Raw genomic sequence first — 15,067 nt, 5'->3', positions numbered from 1 at the left:
GGCTGCGAAGTCCAAAAGAAGCTTCTCCCCAGCACCCTGGCAGGGTCCAACTTTCCTTTGGAGCACTAAGCAGGGATTTCCCAATAGGGATAGATTAGGTGTATGCCACATGATCTATTTTCTGAGGGTGCAAGCATTAGTGGATTTTAGTCCTTCCAGAGTCTTCAAGGTTTCACATTTCAAAGGAGGAATGAAAACTATTTGTGAGCAGGTGGTAAAATTAGACTTCTAGTAGTGCTATTTATGGCGAAATCCTTCAAGAAATCCCTGTTAAAATGACTAACATGGTCAAAGATCATACCGACTAGGCACCAGAGCTTTGGCTTTTAATAGTCCCCTACTTATAAACGTTAAACATTAAACAGATTTACAAATTAACCTTTCCTCTTTTAAAAAAATTAAAAGTAAATAAAGCCTGGCAAAGGCAGATAAAGATGAAACAAAAAAGCCATTTCTATCCTCCTGTTTGAGGAGGAAGAACCAATCATTTGTTCCCATCACTGAAACTTCACTTCCCCTTCAAAAGTAATTTCTCTGTTCTCCAGGTGGCATCTCTTCAGGACAAGTGAATACAGAGGCAAAAGAATGAGCAAAGACAGGTCTGTGTGCACATTAATTACAATGCTGTTGGCTGAAATGGTACCACAATATTCTTCAGCTTCACAAATACCAAAATTACTACTATAATCACACAGTATGATGTCCGGACAGTCTTGCCAACAGCTTCACATTACAAGACACCCACCTTATGTAACACTGTTTTGTTTGGTATTGAACTGTCCAGGCTGTTAGCAGGTGGCCTGAGAGCCCAAACACGAGAACGTATGCTCCTCAGGAAATGGCAGAGTTGATATGGTAGGTTACCAAGAAAGGTTCTATCCACACAACTCAGTCTCCCCTACTGAGTAATTTCATAAAGCGCTGCTGCCATTGGTTCTGGAGAACATACAGCTGGGGGAACAAATTGTAGACTTAGTATAAAAAAATGGAACTCCAGACTTAACCCAAGTTGTACCTATTTACACCAGGACTGAAGCTGTCTACACGACCAATGGGTGCGATTCCCAGCTTGTGTAGACATATTTGCAGGGATAGGTGCAGCGCGAGTAGAAATAGCAGTGTAGCCACAGTAATGCTAAGCCATCCTGAGTACACACCCATGGTGTTCAGGAGGGTTTGTACTCGGTATGGTTAAACCATGCTACCATGGCTACACTACTATTTACTCTCATGCTAGCTCTTATCAAGTTAGCGTGAATGTATGTATACAAGATGGGAATCACAACCTTATAGAGCTTGTACCGTGGACATAGCCACAGTGTGGTTCACATGACTAGTTTAAGTTCAACAATAATGGCATTAAGAACAGAGGAGGAAATTGGTGGGACCACCAAAGAGTTTAAATATCTCCAAAAGACATTGTATCCAAGCAAAGTGAGATGCCTGTAGTCTAGCCCCCTAAAAATTAACAGCACTTTTGGTGACTAAAAACGCGAGTATGCTGTTCTTTGCTGCTGCTGTTGTTGCTGCGAAGGTGGCTGTCCTTGCTGTTGTTGAAGGCGAACCTGTTGGGAGTAGGGATCCTCAAGAGATTTAACAAAAATGGTGGTTTTGGGCCCCGTCTTCCAAACAATACCATTTAAGTCTTTTACAGAGGACTCTACTGTGATGTTATGGGTGCCAAGAATCACCAAGTTCAACAAAAACTGAGTGCTGAAATAATCGTTGTGTGGTTCCACCCTCTGCTCCATCTCATTGGTCATGTTGTCAATGGGGATCTGGGAATACACGAAGGGTCAGAGTGTCATTCTAGACAACCTGTTAAAGGGAATGTTCAGATCCTGACAAGCTACTGCTCATTCTGTATAGTACGATACAGAAAGACAAGCGAGAACTCTGTTCTCACTTTTCCCAAATCAACTGAGGCCTGATTTTGAGCCAGGCCTCACCCATCCTCTGCTGATGGGTGCAAACTGCATCCACCAATAGAGGCAACGTAGCTGACATCAGTTATTTTCAAGCAGCTCTAAATCTTAAATTAGTATCTAAGTAGGATAAACATTACAGTTCTAAAACCACTAGGAAGAATGGTCTACTTTTCAGTTGGCTTTTCACTGAATATTACAAATTGCCTAGCTTGCACACGTCGAAGCTTGTACACGTCAGAAGTGTGGATCTTTGATGAACTATTCACCTGAATTTAACATAACTGTATTTAACTATTCATTTAGGGCAGACTGTATTCCTATTGTCAGTTACTGTAGGCAACAGGAAATCTCAATGCCTAACACAAAGGCATTTCAAATGTTTGTGTGGCTAGTTGTTAGAGAATTAGCTACTCTTGCCTTTCTCCTCAGGTGACCTGGCTACATTCAGAAGGGAATGAAGTTCCACGATATGAAGCAAATTCCCCCAACAGTTAGAATGAGGAGTTTCTGCTCCAGAGAGCCCCACATAAGGCCAGTGTCAGTTTGCAGCAGGTATGGACTGAGGAACTCAGACAGCAATGCATGAGGAAGCTAGCACATTCCTTATCTGCACTATGCCTCGCTCTAACCAATGCTATAAGTCTTCCTTTCAAGAGCACTAAAACTAGTATAGAAATACAAACGAGAAATGTGCATTCACATTTAGTACAAGAAATGCTGAGAATGAAGGGGAAACATGATGAAAGGATGCTTGCTACCAACAGAAGTGATACAAGACTATGTTCTGCTCTTGACAGCTATTCGTCAGTAAAGCCATAGGGCACATTATGGCTCTATACTACCCATACCTTGTAGTCCTGTCCAGACTTGCTCTGCAGTGTTGAGGATACGTTTAGACAGACTGACTGAATTTTGCGGAAGAGACCTGGTTTGGAGCCATGCTGAACCACTCCCTCCACCTTTAAGGCTAACTGTTGATTGTTTTGTACTGCAATGGGCTCCGCAGGGTTCCGTGGAGATGGTGACAGAGCGAGCTGAAACATAGGAAGTCAGGAGTGGAGATTACGGACTTTGAGAGATTCAAAAATGAGTTCTTCTCAGGAGAAACGTGCAATTCATAGGTAGAAGGGAACAGCTCCCTGTAAACTGGAAGGGGGAAGCAGCAGATGAAAATATAGAACTAGAAAGGGAGAGAGAAGAGTCTCCTAAAGCATGAGAATTAATAAAGGGCCTTGGGAACACCAGACATGTTCTTTGCACCTGTAGCATCAGGTACACATCTGTGAAAGGAACTCCTTAAACAGCCTTCTAAATACCCACAACTAAAGAACAGATTAAAAGTCTGAGTCTATTTTGCTTCATAGTTCCTAAAAGGTCCAACTGTCAAGATTGGGCATTTCCCTCCCCTAGTGGAAAAGCGCATCCTCCAAGCTCCAAGTCGCCCCTCCATTTCCCTCCTCAGTGGCTCCACATCATGCCTGGCTGTTCTAGTCCTGCCAGCTGAGGAAGGAGGCAACGCTGTCCAGTCTAAGGCTGTAAACATCACTTATGAATCAGCAAGGAAGGTTGCTACAGAGTGACAGTAGGTGTTCCCTCAGGAGTTGAGCATTGCCAGGCCTTCCTTGTCCAAGACTGAGGAAAGTTGGTGAGAGTTTTTATCTTCAAGGCTCTACAATTACAAAGTTTAATTCTATTGCTTGTTAAGAGCCTTTAAGGTTAGGACTCAGATAATCTCATATACACACATACATTTAAATTATTCCAAATAGACCTAGGCTCAAGTGCTATTTGCACAACAAAGAGGCCTGAAATTTTGTGCCTGAAGCAGATTGATAACTCACATGTTGGTTTTAATGCACTTTGCAATAGCATTGCAAAATCCTGCCTCCTTCAGGCAACAGACGGAAGTGGCCAAGAGCTACAAAATATCACAGTACTAACTTGACAAAAGCCCACTTATCTCAAACACACACACCATGTTATAGAAATTCAGAACAATTAGTGAGATGGGAAATTACAATATAAACCCTCCTCACAACAGTCCACAAAGCAAAGAAAGTTGCAAGAGGCTGGCTACCAGTGTTTCATTTGAATGTGTTACACATGGATGGTGGGTAACATTTTCAAAAGAAAATAAGGGAAGTGATTTAGGCTGCAAATGCCACATTTTTAAAGGTATTTAGGCAAAGAAATACCTTTAAATATCTGCCCCTTCCACACTAAGTCTCACTGAGACTTGGTGCCTAAAGGTCTAAATCATTCTTGAAAAGTAGGATTTGGACTTGCTCCTAAGACACTTACATTCTTTTGAAAATTTTGTCTCAAGTCTTATTAACTTGCAATTATTAACTACTGTACATAACCAAATCAAAGGAATGTGTTATAAAATCATTTTAAAAATAACTATGGAAAAACACTTACTGATCCTGTTTGATAGCTAAATAATTAAACCATAACTCAGCTGGTTATATTCCTCCTCCCACAATACCACACATTTCATTCTTTTAAACTGAAGCTGGTTGAGTCACAATGGAAAACCATTAGAATTCAGTAATTTCTAGTGTTTTAATTATGTGACTTAAATAGTCTGGAAGAATTTTTTTTTTTTAAATCTGCTTTTAGAAAACGCCGTCAAATCCCCCAAATTTGCTTCCAGGTTGAGACACTACATTTTGATTAGGAGGAGCTACTATAGACAGGCAGCTTCCTTACTCTAGAATGATGAACACTAGAGCTATATCTTTTTCTTTTTTAGGACGATTGTTATATTTCCCCATAAGATTCTTATGCATGAACTGTAATCTAAATCCAATCTGTGCACTGCTTACCTTAATACTTGTAGACTGCAATTTCTGAAAAAAATACCTTTGAAACGAAAGGGGAACTTTCAGCAAGGCGATGACTGCATTGCACAGGCAAGCTGTGTGCTGTAAACAGAGACAAGGCAAATGAGATGAAATTATTTTTATAGCAATATGAAAAAGCATGTACTTCAAGCACTAATACTGCAGTCATTTCACAGGCCTTGTCTAAGCTGCCACTCGGTATTGTAGTTGTAAGAACACTTGATAGAGATCTTGTAGGTGTTTTTGCTCTCCTTACAATGTTTATGATAATCAAGGTGGGCCATTTCCAGCACAAATCCAGGGTTTAACAAGAACGTCTGGGGCGGGGGTAGGAAAAAACAAGGGGAAACAGGTTACCTTGCATAATGACTTAGCCACTCCCAGTCTCTATTCAAGCCTATTTCCCTTGTTTTTTCCTCCCCCCACCCTCCCCCCAGACGTTCTTGTTAAACCCTGGATTTGTGCTGGAAATGGCCCACCTTGATTATCATACACATTGTAAGGAGAGTGGTCACTTTAGATAAGCTATTACCAGCAGGAGAGTGGGGTGGGAAGAGGTATTTTTTCATGCTGTGTGTGTATATAAAAAGATCTTCTACACTTTCCACAGTATGCATCCGATGAAGTGAGCTGTAGCTCACGAAAGCTTATGCTCAAATAAATTGGTTAGTCTCTAAGGTGCCACAAGTACTCCTTTTCTTTCTGCGAATACAGACTAACACAGCTGTTACTCTGAAACCTATCAGAGGCTTGTTCACCTGCGCATCTACCAATGTGATATATGCCATCATGTGCCAGCAATGCCCCTCTGCCATGTACGTTGGCCAAACTGGACAGTCTCTAAGTAAAAGAGCAAATGGACACAAATCAGATGTCAAGAATTATAACATTCAAAAACTAGTCTGAGAACACTTCAATCTCTTTGGTCACTTGATTACAGATCTAAAAGTGGCAATTCTTCAACAAATAAAACTTCAAAAACAGACTCCAACGAGAGACTGCTGAACTGGAATTAATTTGCAAACTGGATACAATTAATTTAGGCTTGAATAAAGACTGGGAGTGGATGTGTCATTACACAAAGTAAAACTATTTCCCCTCCTACTGTTCTTGTAAAGTGCTAGAAATGACCCATCTTGATTATCACTACAAAAGGTTCTCCCCCCGCCCCCGCTCTCCTGCTGGGAATAGCTCACCTTTCCTGGTCACTCTTGTTACAGTCTGTACGGTAACACCCATTGTTTCATGTTCTCTGTGTATATAAAATCTCCCCACTGTATTTTCCAGATGTATGCATCTGATTAAGTGAGCTGTAGCTCATGAATGCTTATGCTCTAATAAATTTGTTAGCCTCTAAGGTGCCACAAGTAATCCTTTTCTTTTTACGGATACAGTCTAACACGGCTGCTACTCTGAAACCATTTACTAGTAGAGATGGAAGGAGATCACTAGATCACCAGGGCTCTCTTCTGGAAGGGCAGAACACAGAATGTCCTGACCTAACAGAGCAACAAGATAGCCAAGAAGAACCTACAAGGAATACATGTAGCATTATTTCAGCTGTAATGTAAGAGCGTGGAGGTCAGTGGAGTTGCACCCATTTACAAGGCTGAATTTAGCACACTGATGTTTATACCTGGCTTAAAAATGATTCCCCCATCTCACTCACGTAAGTCAGGAGTAATGCCAATGGAGTAAATTAATTACGCTGGTCTAAATCTGGCATGATGGGAGAATCAAGGAAAGAGTTCAGTTTGTTTTAATAGATTATACACAGACTGAAGAGATGGAAAGCAAGAGAAAAGGGATTCCATGATGACAGACTTAGTAGAATACTCAAGAGATTCTAATAATCTTTCAAAGTTTACATTGGCTGTGTTTTGTAGTTCACTTTAGAGTAAGTGAGCGATGTCAGTTTAAATAGTAACTAGAAGTAGATGCAAAATACTGTGCATGAAACATGGTTTCCTATAATTGGCATTTCTGCTTTATCATGGTCAGTAATGTTACCAGACACAAGAAATACTAGTACTGTACAATAGTGAAGAAAACAGTAGTATGTTATCAGTTTTGTATTTACATATAGTACAATTTACATTGTGTTCTCCGATGACCTACACTGATAAGAGAAACACTACACTTGGAAAGTGCTCTGCAGAAATGCTACTGGCCTGAGGAATGAAGCAAAGCTGGAGGGCTGTGACACAAGGACTCTGCAGCATTTCACATATTCCACAGACAAGATTGCTGCATGACAGCAACTACAGCACTAGTAACAAAGGATATGACAAACTGACAAAAGCCAGAATATGTAGTGTTAATGACGACGTTCCTTTTTTAACTTTTACTGGAGTGCCCTTCCCCTTCCCCGCCCCCGTCAGTAGCATCATATCAGTCTCTGTATTTTCTGACTTCTGTCCATTCTTATCAGACCATTAATGTTACAGATGCTGTAACTAGTGCTGTGGAAGACATGACCGTGGAGCATGAAAAACGTTATTAGTCAGTATGTGAGCTACCTCCAACTTTGCTTCGTTCTTCAGGCTAATTTTATTTAATTTCATAGCTCCAAGTGCATCATCATCCTCACTGATACTCCCTATTCATTGAAGAACACATATGCTAATTGTAGATGATGCTAATGAAGGGCTGAATCAACATATTCTTTAGCATCTATCCTTCAACACCAAGGAAACGAGTTGCAGAATGTTTTAGAAACCTCTTTATACTGTAGCTGCTACTTGCCAAGTAAGAGACAGGAGCATATTTCCTGTTCAGTGATTCCACTTCCTCCAAAACATGATTAAATACAGACATCATTCTTCTTTCATATTCACTCTCAACATGTGCAGCTCCACTCAAGGTGTACTCCTGGAAACTAGAAAATAAGCTATTTTAGTTGTGCCCGATATACTCCATCCATCCTGGTCATCTAGTCCCATCCTCAAACAAGTCCCAATAAGATTGTTGTTTATTCCAGCTTTAAGTATCTTCAGCAAGGAAGATTTCATTTCTTTCAAACAGCTTGTTCTGTTCCTTGGCTATTCTGACACTAAATTATAATCTATCCCTCCTATTTAAATCCAAGTTTTCCTTCTCATAGTTTGTCCATGACTTTGTCTTACCCCGCCCTCTTTATACCATCATTTTGCACAGACAGATAGGTCTTTTTTCTATCCTTTCCTAGAGCCAACATCCCTAATTCTATTAGCTTTTCTTCACAAGTTTTATTTCTTAAACTGTGCATTATTTTTTATTGCTTTTCCCAAATACTCTCCATTTTGTCAAGGTCTTGCAGTGACCGGAATCAGAGGAGGTTCTCCAGCTGAGGCCCTACCACTGCAGGCTAGTACAGGATAATTACCTTGCTTTTGATTCCTGACCCCCAAGCAACAGTCCTGTTAAAAGCCACTCAGGACTTGGCACAATCCTGTGCTCAAATGCACATACACAACTTCACTGACAGCAACGGGAGTTACATAGGTGTACATGCAGAATTAGGTCCATATTTTCCTTTTTGCAACATTGTCATATCACTAAATCTCATTCACTATAACCTGTACCAGGGTGGTCTGCCCTCTTGAGGTCAGCCCAACCTGTCACATGGCTTGGCCCGTCAAGGTTTGAAAGGTTCACAGTGAGAGCATGAGTGTGTAAAAAGGACCTAGATGTTATTGATAGAGAGGAAGCAGTCCTGGCACTAAATGGTGCTTCGGAAAAAAAATTCCATCACTGTTTCTTTAAGGGCCAGGATCCTTGTAGAGAGGGCTGGGCACGGCTCCCCTCTTGTCCAAGCCAACTGGGGATGAGCTGGCAGTCAGGGACCAGCATAAATGCTGCCTTTTCCCTCATAGCAGGGCTGACACCAGCAAGAGAAGTCTGCCAGCTGGATTCTCCTAGCCTGAGGATTAACTGAGGAAAAAGGAGCCAGTTGAGGGAGAAGCTGGCTAGGCCCTACAGCTGCCTAAATTATATCCCAGCCCCAGTGAGGAAAGCTGAGGACTTCTGTTTAAGGAGAGGGGTAATAACTGCTGGAATTACCCAGCTCCAGGAGGAGAGCTAGGGGGGTCCTGCCATAATGAGGGATACAGTGACTGCTCCATTGATGTATACCCCATTCCAGGAGGAGAACTGGGGACTCCTGTTTAAGGAGAGACGGGGGGCTAATTAACTCATGACCCAGATCAAAGGAAGAGAACTGGGGGATTCCTGTTTTGAAGGAGTAACCATTTGAAGGACAACCTCAACTTTAGGAAGGGTTGGGATAGTGTCTCCCGAACTAAGATAAAGAACTGACCAGTCCTCTTCTAGGGACCCAGATGTGGGTGACCTTGGGCAACTAACAAAGTCAGTCACCCATGGTAGACAAATGTAATAAATCAAACCCCTTGAAGGGGTGTGTGGGATTCTGAGCCAACCTAAGTTTGGTAATTGACTGAAAGAACCCAAGAGGGCACTGAGTGCAAGGTATTGACTGGCAGGGCCATGAGTGGGAAACCTCCAGAATGTTTGTGATACAGTAACTCCCCACTTAACATCCTCTTCCTTAATGTTGTTTCAAACTTATGTCCCTGATCAATTACAGAACATGCTCCATTTAAAGTTGTGCAATGCTTTGCTATAACGTCATTTGGCTGCCTGCTTTGTCCACAGCTGGCAGCCCCGTTACCAGCTCCCCTATGCCCCCCACCCCAGTGCCTCCCACCCTCCAGCAGACCCCGCGGATCAGCGCCCTCTCCCTCTTCCCCTGCATCCTGCCCATGGCAACAGCTGGCTTGTGGTGTTCAGGAGGGAGAAGGGAAGCAAGAGGACTTGGTGCGCAGGCTCCCCCTCCCTCCCGAACGCCACAAACCAGCTGATTGCCAAGGGCAGGAGGCAGGGGACGGAGGCTGCACATCATGTCCTTGCTCCCCCCCCGGCCCCCTGAACCTCACAAGCCAGCTAACTGCCACAGGCAGGAGGGAGGAGCAAGGACACAGCACAGTCCTTGGGAAGCAGGGGGAGACTCCGCGCCATGTCCTTGCTCCTCCCCCCTCCCTCCTGAACACCACAAGCCATCTGATTGCCGTGGGCAGGAGGCGGGGGGAGGCGGCGACGAAGAAGAGCAAGGATGCAGCATGAGGAGTAAAGGGGGAGCAGGGGGAGAAAGAAGAGGTGGGTTAAGGGTGGGGGATTGGGGGAAGGGGTGGAGTTGGGGGGCCAAGGGTTGACCCTTCCGCCCCTAGTACTTGCAGAGTAGGGGAAGCTGCCGCTGCGCAACGTGTTTCTCCTAGCCTACAGCACCTTCACCCTCCTTGCCTGCCTCATTGTCTCCAGTGCCAGTGGGCAGTGCCTGCGTGGGGTAAGGCGGGGGACCCTCCCAACTATAGTACTGTACGGCAAAAAAACCATTTCCCTGGAACCTAACCTGCCCCCCCCATTTACATTCATTCTTATGGGGAAATTGGATGTGCTTAACATCGTTTCTCTTAAAGTCGCATTTTTCAGAAACATAACTACAACGTTAAGTGAGGAGTTACTGTATTATTGCTGCTCCAGTATTCTTCCTGTAATCCATTTCTTCCTATGTCAACTACCCTAACCAAGAGATCAGGGCTATTACGCTAGGCAATGTACAATCACAGTGAAAACACGGCCCTGACCCCAGAGAGACCACAGTCTAGGTTTGTAACAAGACACAATGGGTGAATGGAACAGACGCATAAAAGGGGCATGACAAAACATTACAAATAGTAAAACATGTTTTACATAATCAGTTCTCCGAGCTGTAAACCTGCCCAGTCATCCCAATCAGTCTCTATTTAATTTCATTGTATTGATTTTAGACCATATCTTTAAGATAGCAAGAAGTATTGTACTTTAATACTTTACTCTTCTACATGGCTCAGAACACTTTATAAAACTTACGAAATTTAGTCTCAGCACATAAGCAAGCATTAGCACCCTCACAGACAGGGAAACTGAGACACAGATGCTAAGTAACAAACACAAGAAGTCACTGGCAGAGCTAGGAATACAATCCAGATCTCCTGGCACCATCCTGCGTTTTAAACAAACAACAATCCTTCCTCCCACATCCAATTATTTGTGAACCCTCGCTGCTAAATATTTTTAAGTTTGATTAGCAGAGCTTCCCATCCATCCTCCAAGTCATTAATGTAAATAATGGTTAGGACTGATTCCTCTATGAAGCCTACTTCAAAACTCCTAAATTGAGAGTAGTCATTATTACAGAGCTAAAATTTTTTTATACGATTAAACAGAACATTTACACAATCTGCATTTCTCAAGTGAAGAGTTTCAAAAGATCTGATTTAGCACTCATTAACTTCAAAGGAAGTTGGTTTGTGCCCAAATGAAGGTATTTTAGTAGTGCTAATCTGTCTTTTTGGGGTGAAAAAATTATCCCTTGTGTCATTCCACTGCAGTCATTGGATTTACACCACAGAAAATGTAACCTATTAAGTATGTATCCCAAAGGTCTCCAAGCAACGAGAGAGAAAGTGCACATAAAGGAGGGAGGGAGCAACAGCAGATGACAAAATCCCGAAAGAAATCACAGGTATGAATGAAACAATGAGCTAAAAGCAATAGAACAAGCAGCAGAGCAAGTATCTGGGAATTTACTTCTATGATTTTGACCCACAAATATCTATACCTAAAAACAGCTCAACTACTTAATTACAGTATCTTTTACATAAAAATAAAACCAACACAAATAAAGGACTACTTGAATGGAGGCTACCAGGATATCTTCAATTTAAGCTTAGCAAGATCAGAGCTTTGCAGCAGATTTGTGTATGTAAGTATGCCCAGTGTAGAATCAAGGGTACATTTATGTATCTTCTGCATTTTTCCCTTGTTAATATAGTCTCTTAGACAAAAAACTAAGTTAGGGAGATGGGAGTGGAGAGAGTAGAAGGGTAACCATCAGACTTACCTTGCAGATTCTGGATCCAAAATCAGGGCTTCAACTGCATGTGAAATCAATAGGCAGCTCTGCTGTTGTCTGACATTATAGTAAAGATTTATAGACGTGCTATCTCAATACAAAGTAGTATTCCCTACTGGCATTTTTCATCATGACAACTAAAGGAATATAATGAGGTAACTCCCATAAGTATCTGCACCTGTTACAGAGCAAGAACCAAAGACTCCTAGTTTTCCAAGATCATACCCATCAAAACTTGTATAATAAGTGAAGCAATTCCAAATAACAAAAGAACATGAAGGGAGGGTGACAGATTTCTTTTCTGAATAGGTTTTAAAATACCAATATTAAGATTTTTAAAGCAATTATTAGCGGCTTCAGAATTACACTTCATAAACTAGGACTGTTTCACCCTTACAAGCATCACCCTTACAAGTAACCTCAAATAAAAATAAGCAAATTCTGAGTTCTGAACAGTAGGATACAATTCTACATTCCTTAACGTTGCCGAGTCTGCATCGAAAGATGACTGATACAGATCCCCATATCGTGTAGCCAGGTTACGAAATTCTTCCATAGAGAGTTTCATCTACAGCAAAAAAACAATGTTGTTGATCAATAGAAATAAAATACCACAGCTAAATTATTCAACAGGGGTTCTCAACCTTTTTCTTTCTGAGGTCCCCCTCCCCCTAACATGTTATGGCACAAGTGGGCTGTGGAATTTTTATAACAACTGGTTTTTTCCTGCATATTCAGTAAATTAAAAGCCAGGGCTGGCATTAGGGGGTAGCAAGGAGGGCAACTGCCCGGGGTCCCACACCACAGGTGGCCCCAAGAAGCTAAGTTGCCAGGGCTTTGGCTTTGAGCCTTGGGCCCCAGCGAGTCTAACACTGGCAGGCCCCCTGAAACCTGCTCACAGCCCCCCAGGGGGCCCTGGATGAGAACCGCTGTTTTACAACATTGAACTGAGCAAGGCTATAAATATTTTGGCAATGTACCTCTCGTGGCCTCTAACTTACATTGCTGAAACTTGCCAAAGAGAGAGTAATCTATATGTTAGATATGACAAAATAACCGCTTAGTCAATGCGTGATTTATTTCTAAACCTATTAACAAAATACTAATAGACCATTCAATAAATGTTGTCACACACACACCTTATATAAAGTACTACTGCACCTCTCTGATGAGTCTAACTGATACTCACCTGTCTTTTTGTATGTCTCAGTTATTGTCTACTCTACAGCTCCTCTACGTAGACTGTAAGCTCCTCAGGACAGTATAATACCTCCAAAATATTCTGTACCCTTATAAAATATGAGTGCATTAAATGGGTAATTGCATACATAACCACCCCATGATTATATATGATAATACATCAAAATGAGGGCTTGGACAGGCACATGGATATTTCTGGCCACTGCAGTTGAAAAACAAGGCCCAGTATGCAATGACAAGCTCAGTAATACTTTCCCTTTCATTCCTTCAATCAGAGAGCTAAATTCTCTCATTTCAACAGGTAGACCAAGTTCTTTCTGCACAAGGCAGAAACAATGAACATGCCTGGGTAGAGATGCGCCCACATCTCTGGAGGTCATTTCCTGATGTCATTGCAATTGTTGTGGCAATGGCAGGTGGTGGACTAGTTTTTAGGCTGTTACAGGTGCAGATGAGTTGGGAGAAAGCCTGCAGAAGGTCAATCCTGAGCTTGACAAACCCACATTGAAAGCTCAGAGGGTTAAGTGGTGTGCTGGCAGCCTGAAAAACAAAAAAAGCAGGAGGTTGATAGTCTGGGTCAAAAACATGTGTGACATTTATAAGAACCTTGCAATATCACTAAAATTTTTCATCAGATGAAGGAAAGTATTTGCTTTGATCCCAAGATTATTTTTTAAAACTCAGCACAAAATTACACAAATTAACTGATTTGTGGTTAAAAAGGCATAATAGCTAAAAAGACCTGATAAAAGTTTTAATACTCAAAGTACTTAAGAATTTAAGTTCAGACTCCACAAGACTATTTTAACTTCTGAAAGAAGCTGCCACTGAAGTTGCTAAGATATAACCTTATAGGTTTCACTCCCCCGCCCCAAAACTGACCTGAATAACTCGAGTCTTTGCAGTGGGTGGGCTAGCCCTTTAAGGTTCAGCTGCACCTATGCCTACTTATCCACTTTCAGGGTGATAAGTTTGGGAATAGGCTGGTGATTGGGTCAGATGACCAGGCAGCACATGATAGCCAGAGGCAGTGTTTCTTATAAAGGGACAGAGAGCTGCAGGCAGGGGTGAAAGGAATATTAAATTCTTACTGGTATGGGGGCCGGCTCCAGGCCCCCAGAAGGGGTGGGGCCTCAGGCAGAAGGGGCGGGCCTGGGGGGGGGGGGGTCAGCCTCCCCCAGCCAGCCCTTCAGCGCTGTCTGGCCTGTGCTGCCTGGGGCTCTGGTGGCGATTTAAAAGGGGCTGCTGCGGTGACAGCCTGGAGCCCCAGGCCCTTTTAAATTGCTGGCCCCAGGGTCAGCGGCCGGAGGGGAGGGGCAACCATGTTAAACCGCCATGGCAGCGCTTTAATGTTGTTGCCCCTCCCCCACAACCGTTGGTGGCCCTAACAGCAGGGCCGCTGACGGGGGAGAGGGAAGGGGCAACAACGTTAAAGCGCTGGAGGGTCCTTTGCTGCAGCAGCACTTTAAGGAGGGTCCATTGCTGTGCCAGCGCTTTAACGTCGGCTGAGTACGGGCCAGTACCGGCTTCTTACCGATACGCCGTACCAGCCCACTTTCACCCCTGGCTGCAGGAGACCCAGGGTCAGCGAGGACTAGGGAAGGAGTTCTCCACACCAGCAAGAAGAAAAGGTCTAGCAGCTGCCGCTACCTGCAATGAGAGGAGGGAGCAAAAATCCTGAAGAGGGAATTAGGAGGCCCTTGAGGAAGGACATGTCTAAAAGCAAGTGGCTGGGAACAGATAGTGCAGATAGGTGTTGAAAGGAGTTGATAAGGGCACTTGTTTGGGGCTCCAGGGTGGAACTTCCATTGAGGGTGGGAGTATGCGAGGAACTGCTGAGCCCTGTGAGAATCATGATCAAAAATGGGAAGACTCAGTGTTGACATATGTTTGTTGATCTATGCTATCTTAATAAACTAAACCCTGGAAAGGGTATCTGACTTGTACAAAAATTTGGGACAGTTCTGAGAACTCAAGAGTGGGTAATTGCAGTAGCAGGGTCTGATGCTGGATGAGACAAGACCCTGTTTCACGGAGCCCTAATGAGGATCTAAAGTTTCTGTATCTTCTGTTCTTGAAGGTATGCCCATCTCATTCTCCCCGCACCCCCCACCCCCAATTTTAAACAGGAGAGTTCGTGC

At 43.0% G+C, this 15,067-nt stretch overlaps 1 protein-coding gene across 6 annotated transcripts in view; it reads right to left on the bottom strand.

Moving 5' to 3' along the window:
- The window catches only part of INTS7 (integrator complex subunit 7), a 69,024-nt gene that overhangs the window by 33,115 nt on the left and 20,842 nt on the right, over positions 1–15,067 (bottom strand). For 2 of the 6 annotated variants that reach the window (XR_012158241.1, XR_012158240.1), the window contains exons 14-20: positions 13,272–13,466; positions 12,191–12,294; positions 11,715–11,783; positions 7,520–7,652; positions 4,757–4,855; positions 2,777–2,962; positions 746–1,778 (exon numbers count right to left, since the gene is read on the bottom strand). Coding sequence is in view for 4 of the 6 variants with exons in the window: in XM_073338956.1 (XP_073195057.1) it covers positions 1,485–1,778; positions 2,777–2,962; positions 4,757–4,855; positions 7,520–7,652; positions 11,715–11,783; positions 12,191–12,294; positions 13,272–13,466 (1,080 nt within the window). In the remaining 2 variants the exon portion in view is untranslated. Of the gene's footprint in view, positions 1–305; positions 1,779–2,776; positions 3,075–4,756; positions 4,856–7,519; positions 7,653–11,714; positions 11,784–12,190; positions 12,295–13,271; positions 13,467–15,067 lie in introns of those variants that run through there. The other 4 variants (XM_073338956.1, XM_073338960.1, XM_073338958.1 and 1 more) reach the window with 3 other exon arrangements.

The sequence above is a fragment of the Lepidochelys kempii genome, chromosome 3 (genome assembly GCF_965140265.1).
Source record: "Lepidochelys kempii isolate rLepKem1 chromosome 3, rLepKem1.hap2, whole genome shotgun sequence".
Taxonomy (NCBI): domain Eukaryota; kingdom Metazoa; phylum Chordata; order Testudines; family Cheloniidae; genus Lepidochelys; species Lepidochelys kempii.
Note: the sequence above shows the minus strand (reverse complement) of the source record. Positions and strands in the feature narration are given on the sequence as shown.